The following is a 24,703-nucleotide window of genomic DNA, read 5'->3' as shown; positions in this document are numbered from 1 at the left end:
ACAAGCAGGCGCCATTTTGGGACGCCATTTTCTCTAACTCCAATAACCATGTGCTCTCAGAAACTACCTATTATTTGATTAGTAGATGTGCATTTTTTTTTTTTTACTTTTATTCAAACTATCCAATACTTTTTAAGTTGGATTTGAAAAGCTGTTTCTCATGTTTAGCTTGTACATGTTAAAAGTTGTCATAAAGGAAGCTATTCCTATCCCTCGCTGCTGCAGCAGTGAGCATTTCCCCATATTGGGTAGAAAGGGCTTTTAATAATCATAATAATAATAATAATAATAGTAATTTATAATACAGTTTACTTAAACGCGCCTTTCTCAGCACTCAAGGACACCGTACAGGGATACATAAGACATTTAAAAGCAGCAATAATGCTCTGCTCCCCGTGGTGGTGAGACGGGCGGAGGGGACAGACAGGTGTATGGAGGAAGAGGATCTGAGGGAGCGTGATGCTGGAGGAGATCAGACAATTATGGGGGGGGGGGCAAGGTTGTGGACGGCCTTGAATGTAAACAGGAGGACTTTGAATTGGATAGGGAACTGGACCGGGAGCCAGTGGAGCAACACTTTGCCTGCGTCGTCGTGGTGATCTGCTGGGTCTCTCTCCTCATGTGAAGGACAACGCTCCCCGATTAAAGTGTAAAGTGCAGGTTAACCACCACAACCAGTTAATATGTAAATAAAGTGCTCAATATGTATATATTTAAACATTTCTGTCTTAAAATGCGTTAAAATAACATTTATTGGGGTTTCTTCAAAGGTAGCATGTTTTTTACAGTAACTGGGTGATGATGTCATAAGAGGGAGTAGCTACCCATAGCAGGTACATAGACAGGCCAACAACAGGACAATTTTATACATTTTCGCCCTCTTATTCATCACTAAATTCACTTCTGACAACGTTTTAGGTGAGAAATTAACTGTTTAGATTTCGAATATAGGCAGTCTTGCGAAAATCGTTGCTAAATTGCTTGATTTGCTTCAAAGTTTTCAGAGTTGAGAAGCTCCATGAAGTAACGCGACAACCAGCAGCGCCTGCCCCGGCCGCTGGCTCGTCGCTCGGACAGTCTCGCTCGGACACCCCGCTGTAAACCGGAGGTCTCTCAGACCGCTCTCGTAAATAAGAGGCTTTGATTTCGCCGTTGATGGATCGTTTGTTTAAATATCACGACACATGTCCATCATAAGATTAACGGGAACCTGTGGTTAACTGTCTTTTCGGAGAGAAACTCAAGAAGCACCTGACAACCTCGCTGGCCGGCCGTCTCTCACACACACACACACACACACACACACACACACACACACACACACACACACACACACACACACACACACACACACACACACATCGAGCCACAGCGCAGCAGCAGAGGAGAGAGTGGGTCCCAGAGGCAGCAGTAAAATCAGCCCACTTCGTAGCCCCAGGCACCAATCAGCCGTTTGTCCTGGTGGACCCTCTGCCCTGTTTCTGATGTACTCGTACATCCCGCACAAACACAAGAGTTTACCATTTTTGCTAGCTAGCTAGGTCTCCAATATAACTGCTAGCCTACTAGCTGTTAGACTCTTGGAGTCCCTCTTATGACGTCACACCCCGCCTAGTGGCAGGGAGGGGGAGTGCTTAAAACCACTGTAAAAAGTACCAACTTTTCATATTATATTCAGCATTTTGTTATAAAAAGCCATACAAAACAATGGTGGGCGGCACTAATCTTTATGTTTAATAAACACATTGCTTAACTTCATGAAAAATTTAACCTGCAATTTACACTTTAAACGCCCGGACACATAGAGCCGATAATCGGCCGTCGGACAGTCTGGCGAGATCGGTGACTCGAGTCTGTTCGGTGTGTCCCGTGCCTTCGTCTGTCTGAGGGGCCGTCCTCCTTCATTTTGGCCGATTTGACATGTATAATCAGCGGGGCGGGCACTGCCGGCAGTCGGACTCAAATGACCCATCTGATTGGTGGAGAGCTAACCCGGAAACGGGGAGCGGAATGAGTCTGACTAGAGTCTCTCAAAATCTGATGAAAATCTTTTAAACTGACCTTTGTTGATCTGAAATGAAGACAGATTCAGCAGCTGCACGGTCTTTATCTCTCTTAAAATGTTTCCAGAAACACGTTTCAGTGAACTATTTTAGTACGATATGAGATCGTATTCTGAACGAACGCCGTGACAGTCTGGCTTTGAATTTCCGAAGAAAACAAACCCACGTGACGGTTTCGTCCAATCAGCTGCCAACTCGGGGAGACTGATCAGCCCGACTGCCTTTTCTGCCGAGGGTTGGCCGTCTTTTTGGTGTGTAAGCTGCTTAAGATGTTTGCATTATAGAAGAATTATTGATGTTATCGATTATTTTTCTATAATCTCTCCTCTTTCAACAGCAATAATATATTAACGGGAGTCTTGCATTCCCAGTTCTATCTCCACTGCGCTATAGAGTAAAGTCTGGCTACACCACAGATACATTCTTGGATAGGAGGGAAAAAAAACCTCTAGGTTATTTGCATTTCTGTAAACCAATCACAATCTTCCTGGGCGGCGCTAAACTCCGGATGCAAAATAGTCTCGGGAAAGAACTTGTTTTGGTGGAACATTTGCACCACGCAAAAGAAAACTCTACATACAGTAAAGTTGTGAGGTGTATTTTCATCCTATTTTATCTGATCATTCTATATAACATGCATTTGAGCTTTATCTGAACATTTAGGACTGGTATCTAAGATTCGACAGGAGACCTCGTATGAACTTTACTCTACTTTCAGAAGACACCTCTCTGGGGACTTCTGGCATGTGTTATCAGTGGGGCCCCGAGACAAGGCCAGTTGGCTTTTAGCCATTGGTCAAAGTATTGTTTCCTCCCCCATCTATGTTATAGAATATATACCATGTTCAAACAAAGAAAGCCAGAGTGACCACTGGAGAATTGGGAAAACAGGTCCTCTCCGAGCTCTGCAGAGCTTGTAAATTGATGCTGATTTCGTCGATGTAAATAAACCTTTATAATCAAGAAACAGTCAGCGGATTCCTCATCACACAGCATTGCACCATCGCTACCAACTACACTACAGTTGTTTAAATGCTGTTGACACAGTACAGTAACGTGAGCTATTTAGATTAGCTGATACATGGTTAAACGCCATTGGCTCTTACCAGTGTATCTCCGTGTGTACTTCGTCCACAGCAATCCCACCAATCGGTCCCCAAACGGTCCCCAAACGTCCCAGTTGGAGAGGAAATGCTGTAAACGTATTCTTTGTAAATCTTTACAACCATTACCCGAAAGAACCAAGCAGGCCTGCCTTGTTGCTCAAACCAAATGTTCTTCAAAAGTTGCCATTTTCTGCGTGTAGCTTGCTAGCTTGAAGTAGGTTGTTGTTTTCTTGTAGCGAAGGGTTTTTGAGAACGGCAACAAACAGAGAGCAGACATTGTAAGGATAGGAGGGACAATCAGTTACGTAAAATTATTTAAAAACTAAATCTATTCTTAAAAGAGACAGCAAGTCAATCCGAATCCAGGGTCCAAGAACAATTTATAGGAAGATGGAAATAGACATACAGCCAAAAAAAGATAGGTAGAATAACAACTATTAAGTACATATAAGGAATCGGCATATTCATAAATCTAGGCCTATTGTATAAAAAGCAACAATGACCAACAACATACAAGTCAAGTGTTTTCTGCAAATTTTAAACAAAAGAGAATAGTGCAAAGGAATAAATATTGAATGTATAATGTGTTAGATAAGGCTACTTCATATACAGCATTTATATAGGCTATCTTTTCTTTTTTGGGGGGGCATTTTAGGCCTTTATTTCCACAGGACAGATTAATAAAAGAAAGGGGAGAGAGAGGGGCAACGACATGCAGCAAAAGGCTACAGATGGGAGCCGAACCCGCGGCCGCATCGAGGAGTAAGCCTCTATATATGTGCGCCTGCTCTACCAACTGAGCTAACCCGGCCACAAGCTATCTTTGCTTTTTGATGCTGCCTTCAAAGTAATTGTTCATTGCCAACCTGCCATTGCACTGTAACTTTCTTGTATTTCATAGCTGTCTTATTCCATTTTAAGCGCTTTAATATTCTCTTTAACGAATTTTTAAAATTTTTTTTATCTGATTTAATGTTTTGTGAAAAGCACTTTGAATTGCCTTGTTGTAGAAATGTGCTACATGAATAAAGCTGCCTTACCTGTATTACAGTAATCCTCAATACATGTTTTATTTTGAAATCCAGTACCGGAAGTCTCCGTGTCTATCATTGTTACTTGACGGTTGAAAGCAGCCGCGGGTCACTGATCTCTCTGCACATTCATCCAGCTCAGTGGGGGATACAGAACATCACCGGCTTCTTCTCGTTTTTTAAAGCGTTTTTTTTCCTTCACATTCATGGATTTAAAACAATATTCAGAGCCCCTTAGCGGGATGAAAGAGTCCAAAGTGGAGTTTAAATGAAGTCCGGAGTCCTGTTTTTATTTATTAGCCGCGTTTCTCCTGTTAGCACCTGAATGTGACCGGGGCTTCTACCTGAGGAGTAAAGATGAAAAGTTTGCTCTTCGTCACCTTGTGTTTCTCGACGTGTCCGCTCATGGTGAGTCCTTTTTCCTACACTTTAAACAGCGATGTTGTGTATATATATATATATATATATATATATATATATATATATATATATATATATATATATATATATAAAGCACGGAGTCTACATTAGCTAGGCTGTAGCCTACCACACACCTGATATGCCAACATTTTAATTAGCCCACTGATTAGTAAATACACACATTTTCAAGGGGACACAACCAAGTTATACAAAATGGCGAAATATCACCTTTTTATATTGCTAATAATATTCTAATTAACTATAGGCTATATATATTTTACTATAATTAATTATATGGACTTGTGTGTCCAACGCTGAAGTCAGCTTCGTCATTACTGCTGTGAAAGCGTGACATTTAAGGTAAAGTAACCTATTAATGATGTCTGAAACACACTTTCAGATTTGTGAAAGCTTTTATTATATTTTACAATAAATTAGGGCTGGGCGATAGGGAGAAAAGCAAATATCACCATATTTTTTGACCAAATACCTCGATATCGATACCGCAATGATATTGTAGTGTGTGACTATTGGTGCTTTCACAAAATATTTACACAATGAGATTTTCGATAAATAATCATCAGTAATGTGGATATAATGACTAAGTGGGTAAAGGCAAATAATAGAACAGTTACAACAGTCTGGTAAGTTCATCACTTTACTGTAATGCAGCCTTTAAAACCAGGAAAAGACAAAATTTAAGACGATATCTAGTCTCATATCACGATATATATATATATATATATATATATATATATATATATATATATATATATATATATATTTATCCCAGGTCTACAATAAATGGAGTTTTCATTGATTTTTCTTTTTTTCTTCACAAATAGACCACATTGGACCAGGTCCAGACCCTATACCACTATACCTACACTTGTCAAATCTGGACTAAATGGACCTTTTTTCACAGCAGACATTTTTGACTTGTCATAGTAGGAAAAGCACAGCTGAAATTGATCACCTTAACGATTCCTTAATTCCATCAAGTGTCCCAGTAAGATATTTCAGTGAGTCAGCATGCACAATACCAGGACCTCTCCTAAGTGGAATTCAGCCATCATTAATGGTTTAATACCAGGGTCTCTCCTAAGTGGAATGCAGCCATCAGTAATGGTTTAATACCAGGACCTCTCCTAAGTGGAATGCAGCCATCAGTAATGGTTTAATACCAGGGCCTCTCCTAAGTGGAATGCAGCCATCATTAATGGTTTTGAATACACCTGTGCTTTTCCTACTATGACATGTCAATATATCTGCCGTAAAAAAGGTCTATTATAGCCTACCAGAGAGGATAGGCTAGTTAAAAACACAGTTTCAGATTTGTGAAAATGCCATAAAAGGAGATATGATTTAAAAAAAAAAAAGATATATATTTTTTTAGTATAGTTGAGTTGTCCTACTTCATGGTTTTCTGTTTGTCTGCAGTGTAAATATTCTTACAGTGTGATAAGAATCTGGATAGTATTGAGATTTAGCCCCTTGATTCTGATGATTAATTATAGTGCTGCTAATTATTTTCATTATCATTTAATCTGCTCATTATCTTCTTGATTCACGGCTCAATTGGTCTATAAAATGTCAGGAAATGGGGACAAAAATATCAATCACAGTTTCCCCAATAACGTAATTAGAAAAGCAAAATTCTGGTTTCTTTTTGAATATTTCCTGTTTTTCCTTCAGTCTTATGTTGAATTCTTTTCCAATACATCTTAAGGTTTGGGATTGTTGTTTAGACAAAACAAGAAATTTGAATTTGTCAGCTTTGGTTTTGCGAAATTGTGTACTGTTGTGACATTTTATGGATTAAACGATAAACCACTAATGAAAATAATCAATAGCTGCAACTTTAGTCTAAAGATGTTCAATTTACTGTCATATAAATCCAACCAAATGCTCACATTTGAGAAGCTGCAACCAGTTGAAGGTATCTACATAAGAGTGACATGACACTGTCATGAATGTGTCATTAACATTATAAACAAGTCATAAACGTTTAGGACATAACAGGTTCATTCGGGTTTTGTCATGACAAGTTATGGTTAGGGTTAGGGTTCATGTGTCATGACTGTGTCAAGGTAGTGTCATGTCACTCTTATGTAGATACCTTCAAGTAAAGTGTTACCGAATATTTGAGCATGTTTGCTTAAAAAATGGCTTAAATGATTAAACGATTAGAAATGTTATCAGCTACTTTTTAGGTGGTCAATTGATTGTTTTTAAGCCATTTTTTCCCAACTGAAAAGCTAAACATTTCCCCAAATCCATATTTTTTTTCGTTCTGTCTAGATATGTGATATTTTGTATAGCAAACACAATCTTTTAACCTAAATTTACTTAACTCTTTATTGCAATTTAGCTATGTTACTTTATACAATTCAATTTTATTTATAGTATCAAATCATAACAAGAGTTACCTCAAGAAACTTTACGGATAGTAGTAGGTCTAGACCATACTCTACTCTAATTTACAGAGACCCAACCATCCCAGTGGTGAGGAAAAACTTCCTTTTAGGCAGAAACCTCGGACGAGTTATTATGGATCCCACGTAACTTTTAGGCAAGTCCCGCCCTACGAAGCAGCTCGATTGGTTGGGGTTAGGCATTGACCTCGAGCGGTTAAGGTTAGGATAGCCGATTGGTCAGGGGATAGGACCTGAACAAATCGGGTTACTTGGTGGACGGGCGTCTTACACTTACTGTCTTTATTTTAATTACTCTTATGCCTTACATTTTGTCTGTGAGCAACTGTAACTGAACATTTTCCCTGATGGGATCAATAAAGTGTTAGAATTAGAATTGATTTTAAGATACTTTTGTTTACGTACAAAGCACTTACTGGGCTAGTTCCATCTTATAGACTATTTCTCCTTTTGTTTAATCAAGATCACTCATTAGATAAGGCCTAATCTCGCAGGCTGGTTGTTCTGGCCGAGCGGTCCTCCAGCTATCGTCGCGCTGCCCTTTTTCCAGTGTTGATCCACCTCTCAGGATAAACAGTGCTCTCTTCCCACAAGCCTCCTCTGACTCAAAGCAGACGGGGCTGTCAAAATGTTCTCATCACCCAAAGCAAATGTGAGGGTTTAATGATCTAACGGATGAACGCTGCCAAGTACACAAAACCCCTTTCACGTCAGCACAGATTCTTCACCAGTCCTCCTTCTCTCTTTCCCACTTATATTCTGGAAGGGATTATGTGTGTCTCTTGCTCAAAGGCACTGCAGAAGGATGGATGGATACTGATGTCAAACTGGATCATTGCTTCAGTTTGGCTGTAACTCGAAAAAGACTGTCCTTCCCCCGAAAAATGCTCACATAAGTCGTTTGTTGAAGCAGCAATTACAGGCTATATCGGAGAATGTCTAATAAGGACATTTCTTCCACTCTCAGAAAAACTTCTGGCTTCTGGTTGCAGTTCCACTGTGGTTCCATATAAGGGCGCTGACGGGCGAGTGCAGAATGAATGGTGGTCTATGGAGCTATACCCCTCAAAATCCACTTTTCTCAGGATAAAATGTTTTGTCTAGTAATTTGAATGTTGCATTTGAAAGGGGAGGCAAAGAAAATACACACTGCTGGGTGTTAGATGTCTGTAAAGTCGTTTTTTTTTTTATTTTTTAAATTTTAAAAAGCCTTTTAAAATGTCAGTGACGTCATACGCATCGTACGGCCAGAGATACTGCTTTACGGCAAGCTCTGAGTCGCTTCCTTTGTTCTCTCGTCAACACAGCTGACAGGTTAGACTCTCCCTGTCAATACACGTGCTAGAAAGAGGTTTGGTTTGCTAATAGTTTAGACGGACTCTGACATTCTGGTTCTGCTTCGGATGCCGTCAAGCGGGATCTCCGATCGTAATCAGTCCTTCGCTGACCAATCAGCATTCATTGGCAGAATGCTAGTGTGTTGTGGGCAACAACGACTCAACCTGTAAGAAACCGAAAGGACATACTCGTTCATTCAACTTTCAACCTATAATCCAGGTTGAACTTTTAAAAACTACAATCACATCTGAGATTTCTCAACGACAATCGGCCGAAACAGACAAATTTAGCCGTCTAGCTCCATAGGCTCCCGTTCATTTTGCACTCGCCTGCGATCGCCCCCAGTGGAAATCTGGTGGAACTGCAACCAAATTCGGTACAATGGGGCTAAATAGGGAGTGGACAGGCTCTCGGTAGACGGGCTCTGGCTATATTTACGTTTATAGTGACGGCGCCCTCTAGTGGCCGAATTCTTATGATGGGAGCAAAGCAGGAAGTAAGATGAAACGACCAACAAACGCAGGACTTTCACCCAGGAGGCCCGAGTTCGAAGTAATTTAAAAGTAAACGTTATGGAGCTACACGTTCTGAAATGAAGCCTACAGCTTTACACGGACTGCGGAAAGTGTGTCAGAGCCTTCCCGACAGGTGAACGGAGACTCCGTTTCCTGCTTGTCGCCAACGGTTAATGATCGGTTAACATTTCATTTCATTGTTCTATCTTTTGGAAGGCTGGCTGCCAAAAATCACCACTTACTAGCTAATTAATTAGCCTGAGGTAAACGATAGCTATCAGTAAACAGAAGTGACGTGTGTGTGTTGGTGTGTTGGGGTGTGTGTGTGTGTGTTGGTGTGTGTTGGTGTGTGTGTGTTGGTGTGTTGGTGTGTGTGTGTGTGTGTGTGTGTGTGTGTGTGTCGGCCCTGCCCCCCACGAAGCTCCAACCTGCAGAGCAGCAGAAGAAAGTAGCTGCACCTTCGCCAAAATGAAGACTGGAAAAACAGAACTATTTTGGTACATTTACTCGCCATGTGGCAGACAGCCATATAGATAGATATCATTTATTAATTATATATTATTTAAATTGAATATTTATTGTTTAATAATTGTTAAATGTAGTACAGAGTCTGTAGTCTATCGCACAAACAGTTTTATATTATTGAAATGAAATAAATAGACATTTGAATATTATGATGGTATTTTTCACTTTTATAGGCTACCTCATTGTTAGATGATTAAACGAGCAATATATTAACCACTCTTGAAATATTATCAGTTGTAGCCCTAAATTAAAGTAAATGTTACGGCTCTGATTCATATGATTAAAGTGACCGCAGTCAAGATCAGGAAAGCTTTGCTCTTTCCAAGTTTAAGAGACTACGGGTTCAACAACACTGTGTGTGTGTGTGTGTGTGTGTGTGTGTTTGTTTGTCTAGAGAGAGACCATAATATAACCGAGCGAAAACAAGACGCAGAAGTCAGATTTGCAGTCAACGGTCATTGACTTACATTTAATTAACACGTCATAATTAAGGTCTGAAGAGGTTACGTTATGATTTTCTTCTGTACTGGCCGTGTTCCTTAATTTGTCCCAGTTTATGTTCCAGTCTGTGCGTGTGTTCTGCAGCCAGAGGACAGCAGGGACTCAGGTGTGAACAGGGTCTTGGCCACTATGGTATATTAAGCTCATTTGTCTGAACGTGGGCTGCGGGAGATCTAACTCAGCACAGTGGGTTTTAAACACAAACTGGGTTACTCAAAATGAGTTCACAGTAGAAGCAGACGAGGGCTCATGTTGAAAAGTTGACACTGTGTATTTTTAATCAAATAAGTTGGCAGAACAAATGGTACTGGATGCCTGGTTTCAGCTGTAGATAAGTGTTATTACACGTCTGCTAAAAATTTGTTTTTCGTTCTGGAGAGAAGAATTACTTTTTGTAGATGTATGTACAATTGGTGAGAACAGCCTGAAATGTAATATATTTGTTTTCACAGACTAGATTATGTGGATTGATTGCACAACACTATTAAAAACTTTTTTTTAAAGTATGCTATTTCAGTAAATTTGAGAGCTTTAGAGGCTTCTCTCTCTCATTTTTATATTGTTGTTTGGTCCGACTACCAGCAAAAAGACCTGTCTTTAACTGGATGTGTACATAATGACTGTTGTTCTCTGTGGGAAGCAAAGGTAATGTTTGGCAAAGCATCCCACTTCTTATCCTGGACCAAGACAACCCACAGAGACAGACGGAACAGGTTGTCGTCAGCCTTCTGCTGATCTAACATGAAGCCTTTGACCTCTCTCATCACTGTTCAACCTCTGTTCAACACCGGCTGGAGATGTGAACAATCTGACCGATCGCCCTCATTACAGCGCTGCTGCTGTGTGCCATTTCATCTCGCCTTCTCACATAGAAAATAAGACTACATCCCACATGCTTGTTACAAGGTTTTCATCCAGGAAACATCCAATTATAATGGACTGCCCCAACAGCTGGAAGTCCAGGCCGATCCGCAAACTAAAAGATAAGAAAAACTGTTGTAAAGAACCGGTTTTCACAACACAATGAAAGCCCAATTTCCAAACACAACTCTTAATCAGGAAGTCGGTCAATTCTGAATTGTTTTTTTTTTATTTATTTTTTTAAACTTTGTTTCCAAATCCACATTAAAACTAGAAGTGAGGCCCATGGTGCGTCCACCTGCTCTTCGGAAGGTCCCATCTCATGAGGTGGAAGTCGTTATTCAGACTTCAATGTGTTTATGAGCTTTAAAGGTCCCATAGCATGAAAATTTCACTTTGAGGTTTTTTAACACTAATATGTGTTCCCCCAGCCTGCCTATGGTCCCCCAGTGGCTAGAAATGGTGAGTAAAAAAGCTCAGATGGGCCGATCTGGAATCTTCAAGATTCCAGATTTATACGCCACATTTATAAATAAGACCCCAGGTTTTTTTCACCTCCAGAGGGATCAACAGGAAGCTACGGCATCTTCAAAACCTACACCACACCCACACCATTACGCCCGTAGTGCAGTCAGGCAATATTTCAACCAATTAGTTGCTTGTTAACCGAAAGCTACCCTTAAATCTAACGATGCCTTTCAACAACAAGGCATTAGTGCAAAATGGATTGAACACACACACACACACACCTTCTCTAACTAGAAACGACAAAAAGCGAAAGAGACTACTGCTCAAGCCTGGATTTCTCAAAGAGACATGAGATTTAAGTAACACCTTGTTTTTCCTATAGTTGGCACATGTTGTATGAGCGTATCATCTCTCTCAAAGCGTCATCGGCTTTCACGTTATGCAAAACGATTGCCTGCTCAAACACGACTGCTGTTGAAATGGCATGTCATTCATCTCGTCATGCTACAACATATCACACTTTGTAGAGTAGACTGGACAGTAATTGATATGAATTGAAAACGGCGGTATAAAGCGGCATCAAAGGAGTTTGAACCATTAATGCATATGAGGCTGTAAAACACACCGGATACATTTACATTTTGTGCAAAGTGACGTACAAATGAGGTACAGTTCATAGACCGCCTGAAGCTGTGAGCGGCCAGGTGATAATTGTGGTGCTTGTTGCTCTTTTTTATTTTAATTGGATGAGACATGAGAGATTCACGGTGGGGCCGCATAGCAGGGGGACAAAGAACACAGCTGCCTTCTCTCTCATATGGAAAGGTATTGATTTATCACTTACAGGCAGTGAACGTGTTTGTGCAACTTGGTTGTGTTAATGACTAGCAACTTACTGTAAATGAGGTTAACACAAGTCCTCCAGAACACAACGAGAAATAGCTGGTTTATTCCTACCCTCTAAAACGACCAACAGGAGCATTTTCCGTCTTCATATCTAAACCAGAGAAGCAAACGGCAGCAGTTTTGGTAATGTTTAGGCACTAAAACTACTTAAGTTTAGAAAAACATCATGGTTTCGGGTTAAAATGAGACGCTGATTCACTCTGGGTTATGCATGTGAGGCAGAACATGACATAGCTCCATTTCCACTTCCATAAAATAAAATACAAAACGCTGTTTACTTTTATTTTCAAGCGGGACACAAACCACAGCCTCCTAGATGTAAGTCCTGTGTTCGTTTGACCCATCCACCACCCTAACCTGCCTACTTATGCAGAACTTGGTGCTCTTTTCTTGCTTTGCTCCATCATAACCACTAAGGCCGCTAGAGAGTGCCGCCAATATAAAGATAAATACATAGATAGCACTTTATTGTCCGTATACACGGAAATTTGTCTTGCAATACAAGCTCCAACAATCACCACACAACAACCTAAAAACAAAAGCTAAAAACATAGAGACATCAATAAAATATAGATACTTAATTAATATGAGGGGTGGGGGGGGCTGCCCTGCAAGACTGGTCATAAATAACCATACATATATAGACAAAGGTAAAAAGGGTGAGATAAAAAATTGGGGGGGGGGAACTATCACTTCTTTACTTTCCTGTGTTGATTCAACAGAGATATTGACAGAGGAACAAATGAGTTTTTTATATTTGTTCTTTCTGCAGTCTGGGACCCTATAGCGCCTCCCAGAGGGCAGGAGTTGGTACTCCCCATGCAACACATGGGAAGAGTCGAATAGAATTGGTATTTGCTGCTTAAACAAACGACCTATGGGAGTGTTTCTCAGTCAGTCTGGGTTAACATTACAACAACTCTTAAAATGTATGAAATAAAGAACTTTATTTAACCTTTTTAATAGAGATGGTCAGATACCATTTTTTGCTTCCCGAAACAGATTCCGATACAGAGTACCGATCCGACACCAGTGTGTCATATATTATGTTTTAACAACTGTATACTACTATCCCTGTATGGATGTGATATTATTCTTTCTTTGTTAAACTCTTTCTGAAACATGAACAAACTTTCTTTTATTATCCAGTTTGACCGTCAGTTGTAACGGGAAAAGATCCTAAATTAACTACTTTAACGTAGATTTTCTTTAGGGCTTAATTACTCAGTATCGGATCGGTGCATAAACTCCAGTACTTCCCGATACTAGCGTTTTAGGCAGTATCGGAGCCGATACCGATACTGGTATCGGAACATCTCTACTTTTTAATGTTGGTCTAACAATAAAATTGTTCTATATAGTACACCGGTTGCTGGAGTTTACGTGTAGAGATGTTATAAAGCAATACTTTTACAATTTACTGGGGGGGGTTTAACAGGGAGCTACACTCCGTTTAGATGTGTGACATCATATAGTGTGTGTTTTGAAGTTCTTTATTATCTTTCTGTTTTGATCTCTTATTGGAGTCAGAAAATCTGCTGACCTGGAGCTGACATAAGACGTGCAAATGCCACCCACCAGTGCTGAGTGCACTTACAGCATCCTTCACATCAATAATTCAGCGTACATCCATCCATCTAGTAGTTAAACCAAGCTGATATGTTGTTGTCTTGGCTTCCCGCCAACTGGTAGACCCACATTTTCAGGATGTATACATTACATGACACACTGACACTAGTGGTTTTAGATTTGATAGAACTATTTATTTATGGAGTTATTTATGGGTGCTTTTTAACATCTGGCCGGACACGTAGGTCCGTCTGAAATAAATCCATAAAAGTGCTGCACGCTTCTTGCTTTCACATCAGAAGATATTTGAGAGAGAAATAACATTTTTTGTCACTGAGTACAAGAGTCCCCACTTGATCACCGGACCTTTTTGAAGTTGCCCTTGTTACATATATCTTTAATGTTTGTGAGTAGAGGTATTGTTTGTTCAAATGGAGGATATTTTGGAAAGCTGTTTTTTGTCTTTGAATTTAGGCCACAGAAAGCTGCGAGGCGTAACTCATTATGATTAGGCACAGCGCTGTGATTCCTCGTGCAGTCTCTTACCAACAGTTGCTCTTGTGCCGTCAGCCTGAACATTAACACAATGAGACAAAGCCCTCGCCTTCATTATACGCTGCTGGCACACAACGGAGCATAAAATAATAGAGGCACTAAATATATTAACAGCTCTCTTTGGTGTCTGTGTCTTCTAGTTTGTTTAATCTGGTCTAAATGTACAGTAGATTTATTCCACTGTAAATCACACTGGATAAAGGCATCAGTTAATAGATCTAATTGGGATTGACACTGCTTATTATCCCCAAATCATTTTCTGGTGTTACTTGTTTATTTTGTCAATAGATCTCATGAAAAGACCAAAACCAACAATGTGTAAGTCTGTGTCACTAAGCCTCAATCCCAAGCATTCTCACTGCTAATGTAAAATCTGTGCATAAATGTATTGTTTCAGTTTTCTAAAAAAAATGGCTCAGTTATTTCCTAAACCAGCTATGTGACAAACATAGCCAACGTTACTCCAACAGAAGGAAACGGTGCACTTGTTGGGGACTATATTTAGCGGCGGATTAATCCACATTTGGCACTCAAATCTAAAAAATCCAACAAGATTCCAACAAGTCCTCCAAACTATATGATGATATGATGATCTAATACGACCCACAGGAGCGTTTTTATAAAGTAGCGCCCCTAGCAGTGGCAGCAAATACGACCCACAGCAGTGTTTTCCGTCATTAACGTCATTAACGTTGCGAAACGATCGCAGTTTGGTTACGTTTAGGCACAAAAACTACTGGGTTAAATATAGGAAAATAACGCGATTTGGGTTAAAATAATCTGATACGTTACTTATCTTCCGGCTACGCACGTGATGCAGGACGTGACCTGGTTCTGTAACGTTATTTTATTTTTTTTAAACTCCCGGTTTATTTATTTATATAACGGGACACAGGTGGCTGAAAGTCCTGTGTTTGTTTGACCCATCCGCCACCCCGACCGGTGGAATTTGTCGCTCCTATACTTTCTCGGAGCGGACAGTCTCTCGGGCTCGGATTAAGAAATATTCAAGAATATCAGAATTGGGCTATAAAACCCCACATTGGTTTCTACGCTGTGTTATCACGGTAAAGTAAAGGGAAGTTGAGTGAGTGTGCACTGCTCTGATGCACCGTGACGACTGACTTCACTGAGTGACTGTGAAACCCTGAAGCAGATGGTGAACTGGGGGGGGGGTCAACAGTCATATCTGCGGATCCTTACGGAGTCTCTTTTTATTTCCACGACTTTTGGGCAGCTGTGGCATGAAGGTCAGAATAGCAGGCTTGTTACCTAAAGGACCAGCTGAATGAGCTGCAGTCTTTCCTTCCCTCTTCTGCTTCCGTCCCTGCAGAGAGGCCTTGAGCAAGGCACTGAAGCTCAAACAGGCCCAGTCTAAATCGCCCAGTAAAAAAAAAGAGGATTTTTCAGAAGATCCAGATACGTTTTTCTTTTAATTAGGGATGTAACGATGCATCGTGAATCGGTTAAAAATCTATGAAAATGTGTAAAGATTACAACCGGTTGAGCTAAAGATAAAAAAAATGAATCGCAAACATTTTATAAACGGCCTAGGGCGTAATCTACTTTTGATTTCACTTGTTTGACTTCAGACGTCACTACGTCTTCTTCTTCTTCTTCTTAGTGTGTGTGTGTGTGTGTGTGTGTGTGTGTGTGTGTGTGTGTGTGTATTATATATATATATATATATGTATATGTATGTATGTATGTATGTATGTATGTATGTATGTATATATGTATGTATGTATGTATGTATGTATGTATGTATATATATATGTATATATGTATATGTCATTTGTCTGCAGCTCATTCTGTTAAAAAGAAATTGTATGGTGAACTTTAAAGCGTGAATCAAATCATGATTGGAATGTATAGTTACAAAACCCACACTGTTAATGTATTGTTACATTGTTAATTGAGATAATTCTATCAGTAATACCAGTCTCTGTTAGTTTCTATATGTCCTAGCTCTTGAACGTACCATAGCCGTTCCGATACTATTGAATGCACCACATGAAACGCGTGCTGTTACGCTAGTTCTCCGGTGGATATATATTGTAATTCCTTTGCTTCTTAGTTCATCTACCCCCTGGTTTATTGCTGTGTGTAAATACATAATATAACAACATATACTGTCTGACTGATGCTAACGTGTGCGTTTAGATGTCATCTAAGCTAACTCTGTTATTGTTATCAGGTTGCTAAACTAATCAAACCGCGTCTGTATGTATGTGTGATAATTGGTATGTTATCCGTGGTATACTTTTACTAATACATCCTTCTACCTTAGTACCTTTATTATGTAGTATATATATGTATTGCTATATATTTTATTTTATTATTAAGACCACAAATAATCAACCAAAACAACATTGTATCCGTGTTTTAATGGATCTCTACTTTCAATTAATGTTGAATTAAGTCGAAGTCTTTGCTTTGGGGATCTGTCTCATGAATACAACTGCCTGCCTAATTGTTGATGTCTGATACCACATTTACAATGGAGGCGGTTTCCTGCGGCATCTAGAGTGAAGAATATGATTCATTTCCTCGATAAACAGAATCTGAATTCATTTAATTATATTACGTATTATGTGGCATAGGAATTTGTTATCCCTTATAACGCAAGTCTGTAAACACAGAATCAATTTAAAGTGCTTTACATGAGGTTTAGAAATGCATTGAAACATTTTATATGTAATGTAATGAAGAGGAAAATAAAATAAAAAATGTCTTTGCCTGTCAAGATCATATAGTAGTTTAATTTCAGACTGTAGCTGCAGTTCAGACAGGGATGACTAACACCACTGTCAACCGAAAGAGACCGAAAGAAACAAAGGCATGCTGATCAGTCTCTCTAGATCCTAACCAAGAGTGGTTTTGCAATAAATTCAAGTTTGTTTGATGCATACTAAAGGCACAGTTCACCCCAACAATCTCACAGCAGTGTTCTCTTTCCAGAAATCATGACCCGGTTACTCCAGATTATCCACAGACCTGGTTGTGAGCAGTCTCGTGTAGGAGCTGTTTTCTTTCTACCAAACTACACCCGCCAACTGTATCACCGCGCTTAAGGAAGCATACTGATGAACGAGAAAGAAAATAGTTCCTATATGAAACTACTCACAACCAGGTCTGTGGATTATCTTGAGTAACCGGTCATGATTTCTGGAAAAAGACATTGCTGTTGAGTTTTCAAATGTATTTCTTTGCGCTATGAGCATCGAACAGAGTGCCATGTAGTTCCATGATATTGGAGAGAAGGCAGACATCTCTACAGCCAAATCCCACTTAACTATCTATGATAGCTTTTGTTCATAATGCCATAAGCAACCATGATCTTTGATTTTTCACACGACAGCCGTTGTTAGAAGTTGGAGGTGTGCAGCTTGTTACAGCTCTCAACGTGGCATCATGACTTTGCGTAAACATACACGCCACTTTCCTAAAGCCAAACGGCTCGTTATCTGTACGCATTTTGAGCTATCCACGTGTATTAAGGCATGGATACCCGACCCGAGGCCGACGGTACCCGACGGACCGGGCCGGGATTGGACAGATATTTAGAAATTATGGTCGGGGTCGGGTCGGGCTCGGTCACATCAGCGCGATAAGGCAACAGCTTATTAACGTGCGCTTGTTGCCCCGTGTGCGCTGATGCGCTCATGTGTAGACATTTCCAAATGCCTTCCTACAGTTGCTTAACAAAAGTGGGCTTTCCACACAAACAAACGTAGCCTACATGTGTCATTAGTATGAGGAAAAAAAATTAGATTTTAACTGTGTCGGGCTCGGGTCGGGCTCGGACACAAATTTCTTAATACCTGTCGGACACGGGCCGGCCTCGGACAGAAAAATTGGCCCAATCCGGACTCTAACGTGTATGTCTACGCTGTATACAGCGGATGTAAACATACCCACCACGTGGCGTTGCCACGTTGCGTGTTATCGCGAGAACGTGACGTACTATCGCGAGAACAACATCACACGCGTGTTAAAAAATAAATAAATAAAAATGACAAAAACACGCTTAGCAAAGCAATAAACGGTTGGGTTTAGGAAAGAAACACTGGGGAAGGCTTAAAAAAAATAAAATAACAAAACGGCTGCAAATTGCCATACGCGGGACACAATCCCGGCTCTCCTGGGGGAAAGTCCTGTGTTTTACCCATCCGCGGACCTACGTCCTTTTATACTATTCGCTACGGCGAAAATTCACTCGTAATGTAGGTCAATGGCGGGGAATTGCGTTGATAAACATGCTAAAAAGCGATTATGCGTCGGATTGGTACGGATTGGCGTGTCATACATACGCCACTTCGTGAGATCAGTCTGGCTCTTAACAGCTCACTGCGGCTGTGGCTAAGTGGTAGAGAGGTCGCCTGCCAATCGGAAGGTTGGTGATTCGATCCCTGGCCCTGCAGTTCCATGCCGAAGTGTCCTTGGGCAAGACACTGAACCCCGAGTTACCCCCGCTGTGCCATCGGAGTGTAAATGTGTGTGAGTGTTTATCTGATGAGCAGGTGGCACCTTGCACGGCAGCCTCGGCCACAGTGTGTGAATGGTGAATGGTTCCTGTACTATGTTAAAGCGCTCTGAGTAGTTGTTAAGACTAGAAAAGCGCTATATAAAAACTCCGTCTTGTTCCATCTCTACCTGCAATATTTCAAAAAGTTTGAATTCATCATGAGTATGTATGGTGGACTAAAAACTATCCTACAGAGAGAGATAATTACAAAATGGTGATATTTTATGGCCATTACTGAAGAAATACTGATCATAAATACAGTGTCAAAAACTGGCTTTGATTTCATATTTAGGATTATATCTTTAAAGGGCTACCCTGTAAAGAAAACTCATTTTGGCCACTCGTGTCTGCGATCTAATTCTTTCTGTCAAATCTCACGATCCCAGGTGGTAGTTGGTTTGCCCTTAGCCTCAACTTCCCCTCCGCCGTGACGGTCCAGTAGAGTCCATGGGTGCATCCCAAGGCTCTCATTTGATATCCCCTCACTCCTCACCCGCTTTCGTGAAGGCAGTCTCGAAGCACTTATTCCTGAGGATGGAGGAGGGATCTCTGAGGAGCCATGAGCGAGGATGCACGACTGCAGCCTTCCTGGAAGCCGTGCAGCTGAAAGCCGTTGCTAACCCCGCCCGTGGAGCCAACAAATTCACCTGACGCTTCAGAGGAAAGGACGTCTCATCCACGTTTCCTCTCTCCTTGCATGATTTCCTTGCGTCTCTCCCATGCTTCCTCGGTTTGTGAAGGAAACGTGTATGCAATTAAACGACCTGGGACAAACCCCATGGACTGCAGCCGCTGCACCAATCTGCCTTTTAACCTCACGCTCCGTCTTTCCTTCACTCATAAGCAAGACCCCATCTCCCAAAATGAAGGAATAAATCAAGGCTACAATAAAACTTTTATTATACAGGAATATTACCATGAAATAAATGCATATTTGCACTCTCCCCTTCCTGCTGTCGGTCTGCAAAAGATACCAGATGGCATTAGTTTAACACAATAGCACTGCATTAAAATTAAGATATATCTTGGCAACATAGTATATACACTCCCCTATAGGATTATTAGGAACACCCTACTAATACCATGTTTGACCCCGTTTCGCCTTCAGAACTGCCTTAATTCTTTGTGGCATTGATTCAACAAGGTGCTGGAAGCATTCTTTAGAAATGTTGGCCCATATTGAGAGGATAGCATCCCCCACACCACCACACCACCACCACCACCAGCCTGTCCAGTGGTATCAAGGCATGACAGATCCATGTTCTCATTCTGTTTACGCCAAATTCTGACTCTACCATCTGAATGTCTCAACAGAAATCGAGACTCATCAGACCAGGCAACATTTTTACAGTCTTCAACTGTCCAAGTTTGGTGAGATCGTGCAAATTGTAGCCTCATTTTCCTATTTTTTAGTGGAGATGAGTGGTACCTGGTGGGGTCTTCTGCTGGTGTAGCCCATCCACCTCAAGGTTGTGCGTGTTGTGGCTTCACAAAAGCTTTGCTGCATACCTCGCTTGTAACGAGTTATTTGAGTCAAAGTTGATCTTCTATCAGCTTGAATCACTCGGCCCATTCTCCTCTGACCTCTAGCATCAACAAGGCATTTTCACCCCCCAGGACTGAAAATCCCAGTAACTGGGCAGATTGTGAAATACTCCGACCAGCCCGTCTGGCACCAATAACCACGCCACGCTCAAAGTTGCTTAGATCACCTTTCTTTCCCATTCTGACATTCAGTTTGGAGTTCAGCAGATTGTCTTGACCTGGACCACACCCCTAAATGCATTGAAGCAGCAGCCATGTGATTGGTTAGATAATTGCATTAACGAGAAATTTAACAGGTGTTCCTGATTCCTTTAGGTGAGTGTATTTAGAATAACCCTACAGACACAGAAACTCAATAAAATGATCACCTACAGCTCTGAAATATAAATCCTGATGGCTGATGGATTCAGTGTTAAATGTTTTCTCCAGTGACGACGTGGCGCCGCAGGCTTAAATCTGACTCATGAGTCTTTGCTGTCACCGGTCTTCCACGCGAGCCCTCCTCATCCTCCTTGACATCGTCATCACTGACTGTGTAGCGTCTACTGAAGTGAAACGTTTCAACGATGAGGCAGAGATACAAACTAGAGGTCAAGCGTGAAATCTTGTAACGGGGGGGGGGCGGGGGAATTAACTCTTTGCTGCATGCAGCGTGCAGCCATGACCGCTCAAGGGACAATCTGCTCATATGTGTCATTTTCGACAGACAGATGATGAGCAGGAAAGGGTTAAAGAAGCTTTTCAAGTAAAAAAAAAAAAGGTCCAAAGTAGCGTGTGTGTGTGTGTGTGTGTGTGTGTGTGTGTGTGTGTGTGTGTGTGTGTGTGTGTGTGTGTGTGGCATGTACATAGCTTTTATTTAGCTTTTACAAAAGTGGCAGGAAGAGTTAATGCATTTAGGGGGGAAACAAATGTGAAGAAAGTTATCTATTCTTTTAAAATCCTATCATTGTGAATCAGTATAAGTGTAAGTGTACGGTTTTGTTCAAACTGATCTTTTGATCTGCTTCACATTAACGTTTCTGTTTGTTTTCCTGCTAAGAAGCACAACAGCACAGTTGTCAAGTGATTAACTTGTCATTTTTTTTCCCTTTCCTGTTATTTTTTTTTTATCTAAACCACCCACCTTACGTTGAGTAGCTTACGTTAACATGCACACGAATATTCCACTATTATTCATAATATGACAATATTCCAAATGTGATACAGGTCATGTAAACAGCATATTCCGGTTGGATATTCCGAATAAGGCCTTTTTCTGAATATAGCATTTTCCAATTAAGACATGTGGGATATTCCGGTATTATTTGGGTTTTAGAAGCATTATTTGGACATTTTGGACGTCTCACTGTGGATTTTTACCGCAGTTTGGGACGGTTTACGGCCTTTTGGCTGTTTACAGCTTACGGTCAGCTCTGTGCGTTGCTATGGTTGCTGTACACAAACCAACCAGCCGACAGTCTGCGAGGCTGCAGACCCGATAAGAAGGAGAAACACAGCTACTATTAAACATCATCAAAGACTCGGATATCAGCAGGTTTTTGGATATGCGCCGACCTTTTCAAGAAGCTGGTTGAAGGAATGAAAGAGGGACGCTGTGTTCACACGGTCCAACAAGTCCTCCACCGGTGGTCAACTTTGAAAAAATCGTAAATCCCCCCGCATGCATGTAAACAGGAATATTAGTTGAACATTCAGTTTCATTAGCCATGTAAACAGCTTAGTCGGAATATCGTCTTTTTTGGAATTAGGGCAAAAAAACTTATGTGCATGTAAACGTAGTCTATGAGGACAAATTCCCTAGTCTTACTGACAATATCGTAATTTCTTTTCTACAATTACACAAACTCCACAAAGAATAATAGCACTTAATAAGAGTGTGCCCTTTTCAGAAATGTCCAAGCATTCTTCCCACTCCCACATTATTTTAAAGAGACCTGACATTTTTTTGTTTAGTTTATTAGAAAATTTCCACTCATCCAGATATTTTTCCACGTTTAAATAATTCTCCAGTTCTATTAAATGTTTTAGCCAACGTGGTTGTGTTGGTCACTCTGGCACAAACAGCACGCCCAAGCCCAATCCCTCAAGTGTTCATTGGGGTTGAGGTCAGGACTGCTGGCAGGCCATTTCATCCTCTCCACTCCTAAATTCTGGAGGTAGTCTCTGATAAACCCCGCTCTGTGGGGACGAGCGTGGTCATCTTGGAGGATAGAGTTTGGTCCCAGACAGATGGAGATATGGGATTGCCACTGGTTACAGAATCAGGCAGCTGGGGTTTTCAGAAGATCAAAACAAGAGTCAATAGCAAAGGCAAAGAAAAGCTGTTTGGCATTGTCAGACACGATTTGGCAAATTTTTCATGGGCGCAACCCACATACTCAGCTCTGTTTCTCATCCCACAAATGCATGTTCCTTACAAAGGTGGCACCATTTAAAAGGGAACTAATCAGGCTTTCCAATGGTATAAGATGTATTGGCAAGAATCATTGTTAAAACAAAGAAATCATTTACCACACAACACAAATTTCCTTACTTTTTGTGTGTAGTTTAAATAAAAAAAAAGTCTATTTTTCTATCATTATACAAACGTACAGTGCACAACTTGGGTTTAAAGTGATGGTTCGGAGTAATTTCACCCTAGGGTCCTTTGCACCATGACCTCGAGCCAAACAAAATGAGCCCGAAATGATACCAAACGTCTACACTAGTACAAATAGGTTATGCACTCATAAAACGATGGACTGGAAAGTTTGTAAGTACACCAGAAGTTTATGAACACTTGCCTGCTCTCTTCTGCTCTCTGTTGCTGCTACCTGCAGTTAGACGAGTGCTTCGGTGTTGTAATTTAATTTGTAGATGTCCCTAAGCACTCGTCTTACAGCAGCAACAACAACAGCAGAGAGCAGAAGCCAGCAGGCAAGTGTTATTTACATAAACTTCTGGTGTACTTACAAACTTTCCAATCCATCGTTTTATGAGAGCATAACCTATTTGTACTAGTGTAATAATAATAATAATAAATTGAATTTATATAGCGCTTTTCATGGACTCAAAGTCGCTTTACAGGGCAGGGTAGATTATAAAAACATAACAAAACAAAACGAGCAAACAAAACAAGTAGAACAAAACAAGATACAGATGAAAAAGGGAGGGGGGCAGGTGGACTATGGGTAGGCTGAGGTGAAGAGATGGGTCTTGAGGCGGGACTGGAAGATGGTGAGGGACTCAGAGGTGCGGATCTCTTGGGGGAGGGAGTTCCAGAGCCTGGGAGCTGCTCTGGAGAAGGCTCTGTCCCCAAAACAGCCAGGTTGGACTTTTGGATGGAGAGGAGACCGGCTGAGGTGGATCTGAGGGACCGTGAGGGTTGGTAAGGGGAGAGGAGGTCAGTGAGGTATGAGGGGGCCAGATGGTGGAGGGCTTTATAGGTGAGGACCAGGATTTTGTAGGTGATCCGGGGAAATGGGAAGCGAAGTCGAGTTGTTTTAGGACTGGAGTGATGTGGTGCCAGGATTTGGAGCAGGTAATGAGGCGGGCGGCTGAGTTCTGGACCAGTTGGAGTCGGTTGATGTTGGTAGAGCTGATGCCGAGGAGAAGTGAGTTGCAGTAGTCCAGTCGGGAGGAGATGAAGGCGTGAATGAGTCTTTCAGCAGCGGGGGGTGTGAGAGAGGGTCTGATTTTGGCGATGTTGCGGAGGTGAAAGAAGGAGGTTTTAATGACTTGACGGATGTGAGGCTCAAGGGAGAGGGTGGAATCAAAGATAACGCCAAGGTTGCGGGGGCTCGGGGAGATGGGGAGACAATGGTGCCGTCGATGGTGAGAGTGGGGTTATTGGTTTTGCTGAGTGTGGATTTGGGCCAGGAAGGAATTCTGTTTTGTCGCTGTTGAGTTTTGAGGAAGTTGTGTTGCATCCAGGTTTTAATAGCTGACAGACAGGAGTTGATGTGGGAGAGGGGAGGATTGTGGGGGGATTTGGTGCTGAGGTAGATCTGGGTGTCGTCAGCATAGCAGTGGAAGTCCAGGTTGAAGTGGCGGAGTATCTGACCAAGAGGGAGGATGTAGATGATGAAGAGGAGGGGGCCAAGTACGGAGCCTTGGGGAACACCTTGAGTGACTGTGGCTGTGGCAGAGGTGTGGTTGTGGAGAGAGATGAAATGGGATCTGTTGGAAAGGTAGGAGTGGAGCCAGCTGAGTGCAGTACCGTCGATACCGAGGTCTTTGAGTCTGGTGAGCAGGATGTTATGGCTCACAGTATCGAAGGCTGCACTCAGGTCGAGGAGGATGAGGATGTTGAGGGAACCGGTGTCAGCAAAGGTGAGGAGGTCGTTGAGGACTTTGAG

At 41.4% G+C, this 24,703-nt stretch overlaps 1 protein-coding gene across 1 annotated transcript in view; it reads left to right on the top strand.

Moving 5' to 3' along the window:
- The first annotated feature begins 4,305 nt into the window (after positions 1-4,305).
- LOC120568496 (vasoactive intestinal polypeptide receptor 2-like) overlaps positions 4,306-24,703 on the top strand; it is a 63,751-nt gene continuing 43,353 nt past the window's right edge. Inside the window, exon 1 of the mRNA XM_039816055.1 lies at positions 4,306-4,608. Coding sequence (XP_039671989.1) covers positions 4,558-4,608 — 51 coding nt within the window. The 5' untranslated portion in view covers positions 4,306-4,557. The remainder of the gene's footprint in view (positions 4,609-24,703) is intronic.

The sequence above is a fragment of the Perca fluviatilis genome, chromosome 11 (genome assembly GCF_010015445.1).
Source record: "Perca fluviatilis chromosome 11, GENO_Pfluv_1.0, whole genome shotgun sequence".
Taxonomy (NCBI): Eukaryota; Metazoa; Chordata; class Actinopteri; order Perciformes; family Percidae; genus Perca; species Perca fluviatilis.
Note: the sequence above shows the minus strand (reverse complement) of the source record. Positions and strands in the feature narration are given on the sequence as shown.